The following is a 3778-nucleotide window of genomic DNA, read 5'->3' on the forward strand; positions in this document are numbered from 1 at the left end:
TTCAGAAACGTTTATACATCTAAAATATTTATCAATAACACGAGTTGTTGATTCATTAATTTCATACGACCCTAATGATTTTTAAATATCATGCAGAATAAGCTTTACTCTAGTACTGCATCAATGAAATTTACTTTTAAAATTTGTGTAAAGAAGCAAAATAGGAAATATAAAATTCAGACTGAACTAACTCATTGGATTTGACACTTAGCATTGTGAATAATAATTGAATAAAGGGAAAAATGAAAGAATTAAATGGTTGTGTAGCCAAAATAGTATAGATGCATATATTTCTAAAGAGTCGAGTTACAAAATGACTGTTCCTCATGGATTATTCCTATACAGCAGAACAATTTCCTATGAATCGATAGTGAAGCAAGAGAAAATCTCAAATTATACTCTGTACACTAGAGGAACTATACATGACTTAAATATACTGCTCAAAACTCGTTGCACTTCCATGGAACTATGCTTGCTTCGGACGACGAGATCCACCAGCAATGGAAATAGCTGAGATACATGCCTCCTCCCTTCCTAGACTACCCAAAATCCGCATAACTGATAGAACTAGAGGTGTTCGAGCTGCTAATTCCTCATTCTTTGCGGAGCCTAATGGAAGAAGGCAGTTTGCCCTAGGTTTATTACGTTACACATATTCAACTCTTCCTACATACAGACACAAGCTCTCCTTCAGCATTCTTCTCCCTCGACAAAGATGGGGGATGTTCACTAGTACATCATGCAAAAAGTTTAAGTAGCTCTTGTATGATCCATTTTCAAAGTGCACGAGTGGTGGACCTGAGATCTCCACAACAGAGCATGCTTTATCTAACTTGAGAAGAAACATAGTTTGGGTGTTCAGATCATAAGAATGAGATGATATCGACGAAAAGATTCCGAGTACTATGGTGGTGACAGTATTTGCAGACAGGGACTTCCAGTGGATCTTGTATATATCAGTCACAACCTGTTAGCAGGGAGAAAGATCAGCATGAAACTTCGACCTTATGTAGTTGCTATAACACATAAAAGCAGTACTAGAATTTCAAAAGGTTGCAACCGAATCGTGTTATATCTGGGATCAACAACTACAGCAGAATACACATTAAATTGGCTTCCAAAGTGAATAAGTGACCTATATTTCGTATTCCAGTGACATTCTTCTAGGGAGCTACCAACTTTTTTGGATTTTATCAAGAATCCTATTGAACAGTGCAGTACCTTTATGCATCCATTACACTGACATAATCACTAAAGTGTTCCAAATCATACCAAGTCTTCCACTAAATAAATTATTAGACTATGAAGAGATTAGACACCTAATTTTACAATATAAAGCTTGCATTCTTAATGCAACCCTGTCCTCATATTTAGGTCTCCAAAAGAATTCTTCAGGGCATAAATTTGCTTGAAGAGAAATCATACACAGACCTGAATTTCCAACTTATGAGCTCTACGCTGCTCCAGGGTTGCAGCATCATACATTTCAGATTTTGTTTCTAGGTGTAGCTCAAAATCCGCATTAGCTGCATCATCGGTGTGGTAACTGGGACTCTCAGCCACGTTTTCATTATCAGAAGACTTTGTTGGATTATGTTCTTCATCTTTCAGTTGTTGGTCCATCCATGATTCCGTTGATTTAATTATCCTAACCTGGCTCTTAATTGATTCACGACCAAGTGTCATATCTTGGACATGAGATAAAGAAGGAAATGGAACCAGGTGGTGGACCTAGAGCTGTTTTTGGAAGGCCATTGACAGATGTGCAACTATCTAAGGGGGTTAAAAATGTGCACAAGGTATAGAATAACACAAAAGGCTACTGAAATCCTATATAGCTGAAAGATATAAATACGCACACGCTTCATACAAAAACACAAAAAGGATATTAAAAATTTGCACAAACTATAAAAAACACAAAAATATGCAAAAAAAAGAAAGAAATACTCCGTACATACCAAAATTTCTTGGGACTAAATAAATTATAAAAAAAAACAGAGCAAATTTGTATAGCTGAGAGGTTAAAAAAAATATATGGAGTGAGAACTAGAAAAAAAAAGCTTCATCATATTATGAATGATTTACATGGTTATCACTGACAGCAAAAGATCCAAATGCTAAATCCATGATACAACATGCATAACCATTTCCAACAAAGATGCCTAATAAAAAATGATAACCAGCAAAAAATTTCCAGAAACAATCTTTACTAAGACTCATAACCTCACTCAAATATGAGATGAAGAGGCAGTGAGGCTCACAGGACATCATCACATCAAGGTGAACTAAAATCAGGCACTAAAATGAGATACACTGAGACAGACTGCGTTCAACAAGAAAAAATGGCAGAGCAGCATCAAAATGAGGGCAAGAAAGTAATCATACCGACGACAAGTTAAGCTGTTTTCCACTAGTTAGCTCAAATGTAGGATGAGGAGGCGTCAATAGCCGGCTCGACGAGCTTGGGGTAGGCCGAGTCGGGGGCGGCGATGAGTGGCTGAAGCTGGAAGTCGGCATCGGAAGAAGAGAGGTCGTAGAGTGGGGAGCAAGAGGCGAGATAGGAAGGGTGGTCGGAGCTTGTCGAGAGCAGATTTGCAGGAGGAAATGAGTTGGGAATGTTTCCTCCAGGCCACATTCTTTATGATCTTGTCGAGCGAAGGCCCAACCACAGCGGGACGCCCCGCCTAGGGTTTGAGACGCCGCATCGACCGCTCTACCTCTCCGATTCCGGAAACCACATTCGCCGTCTAGATAATTCCCTAAATCTCAAGCTCAATGCAGATATGGATTTGACTGTCAGAATCTGAGACGAGGCAGTGGCGACCGACGCGCGCGATAACAGTAGTCGTCAATCAGAAGCAATTCACTTACTCCTTATCGGATCGCTTTGGATTCCGATTTCCCTTCTTCTCTGTCGTCGGTCTTTTATTTTCTTTTTTTTTGGAGTTCGTCATGTGTGCGATTTTAATTTCGTTTGCATAATTAAAACGGACAAATTTACACTTTTAGAAACTCTACGTGATCTTTTACTGTGGTCACTGGTCAGGTTGCCCAAATAGAACTACGGTCAACTCAATTAATTTTAGACTAAAATATAAAAAAAATAAAAACTTAATTAGTTTTAGAGTACCTATAATTAATACTCCCTTTGTTCACGAATAAATGTATTTGACGGGCTAGGGTTTTAAAAAATTGTCTGACTTTGTAAACGAAAATTGATAGAAAAAGTTAATGGAATGTGAGTCCTACTTTTATATATTAGTTTTATAATAAAATGTGAGTGAGGTGAGTTAGTGGAATGAGGGATCCACCTACCAAATATAGTAAAAGTGAAATGAGACATTTATTGGCGACAGACAAAAAAGGAAAAAATAAGACATTTAATGGCTGACGGAGGTAGTACTTCATATGTCTGCTGTTACTTGTCACTAATTTTTGTTTTTTAGTCCAGTCGTCAATATTTGTCACATTTATTTTTACTTCTTTCGTTTGTCATTAAATGTCTTATTTTTCTTTCTCGTCTGTCCACCAATAAATATTTCATTTCACTATTACTACTATATTTAGTAAGTGGAACATACATTCTACAAACTCATTTTAATTACTCACATTTTATTATAGAATCAATATATAAAAATAGGTCAGATATTTCACTAACTTTTCCTATTCATTTTATTTTATAAAATTAAAAAATTTCTTAAAACTCGTGGTGGTCACATATGAGACATTTAATTATGAACGAATGAAGTACTATTTTTGGAAATAGACTCATATTCCA

At 36.7% G+C, this 3778-nt stretch overlaps 1 protein-coding gene across 1 annotated transcript; it reads right to left on the reverse strand.

Moving 5' to 3' along the window:
- Window positions 1-264: 264 nt before the first annotated feature.
- Window positions 265-2944, reverse strand: LOC121763868 (brefeldin A-inhibited guanine nucleotide-exchange protein 1-like). The gene is made up of 2 exons (XM_042159957.1): window positions 1432-2944; window positions 265-967 (listed from the first exon to the last, which is right to left on the reverse strand). Exons 1-2 carry the CDS (start codon window positions 1684-1686, stop codon window positions 647-649), a joined length of 576 nt encoding a protein of 191 aa, XP_042015891.1. The 5' UTR covers window positions 1687-2944; the 3' UTR covers window positions 265-646.
- Window positions 2945-3778: the final 834 nt, after the last annotated feature.

The sequence above is a fragment of the Salvia splendens genome, chromosome 14, assembly GCF_004379255.2.
Source record: "Salvia splendens isolate huo1 chromosome 14, SspV2, whole genome shotgun sequence".
NCBI lineage: Eukaryota > Viridiplantae > Streptophyta > Magnoliopsida > Lamiales > Lamiaceae > Salvia > Salvia splendens.

Excerpts from the sequence above, each read along its gene's own strand:
- LOC121763868 (XM_042159957.1), bottom strand. The coding sequence starts at position 1,686 with ATGACACTTGGTCGTGAATCAATTAAGAGCCAGGTTAGGATAATTAAA. Across the intron at positions 968-1,431 it reads CTCATAAGTTGGAAATTCAG|GTTGTGACTGATATATACAA; the intron begins GTCTGTGTATGA and ends CCCTGCTAACAG.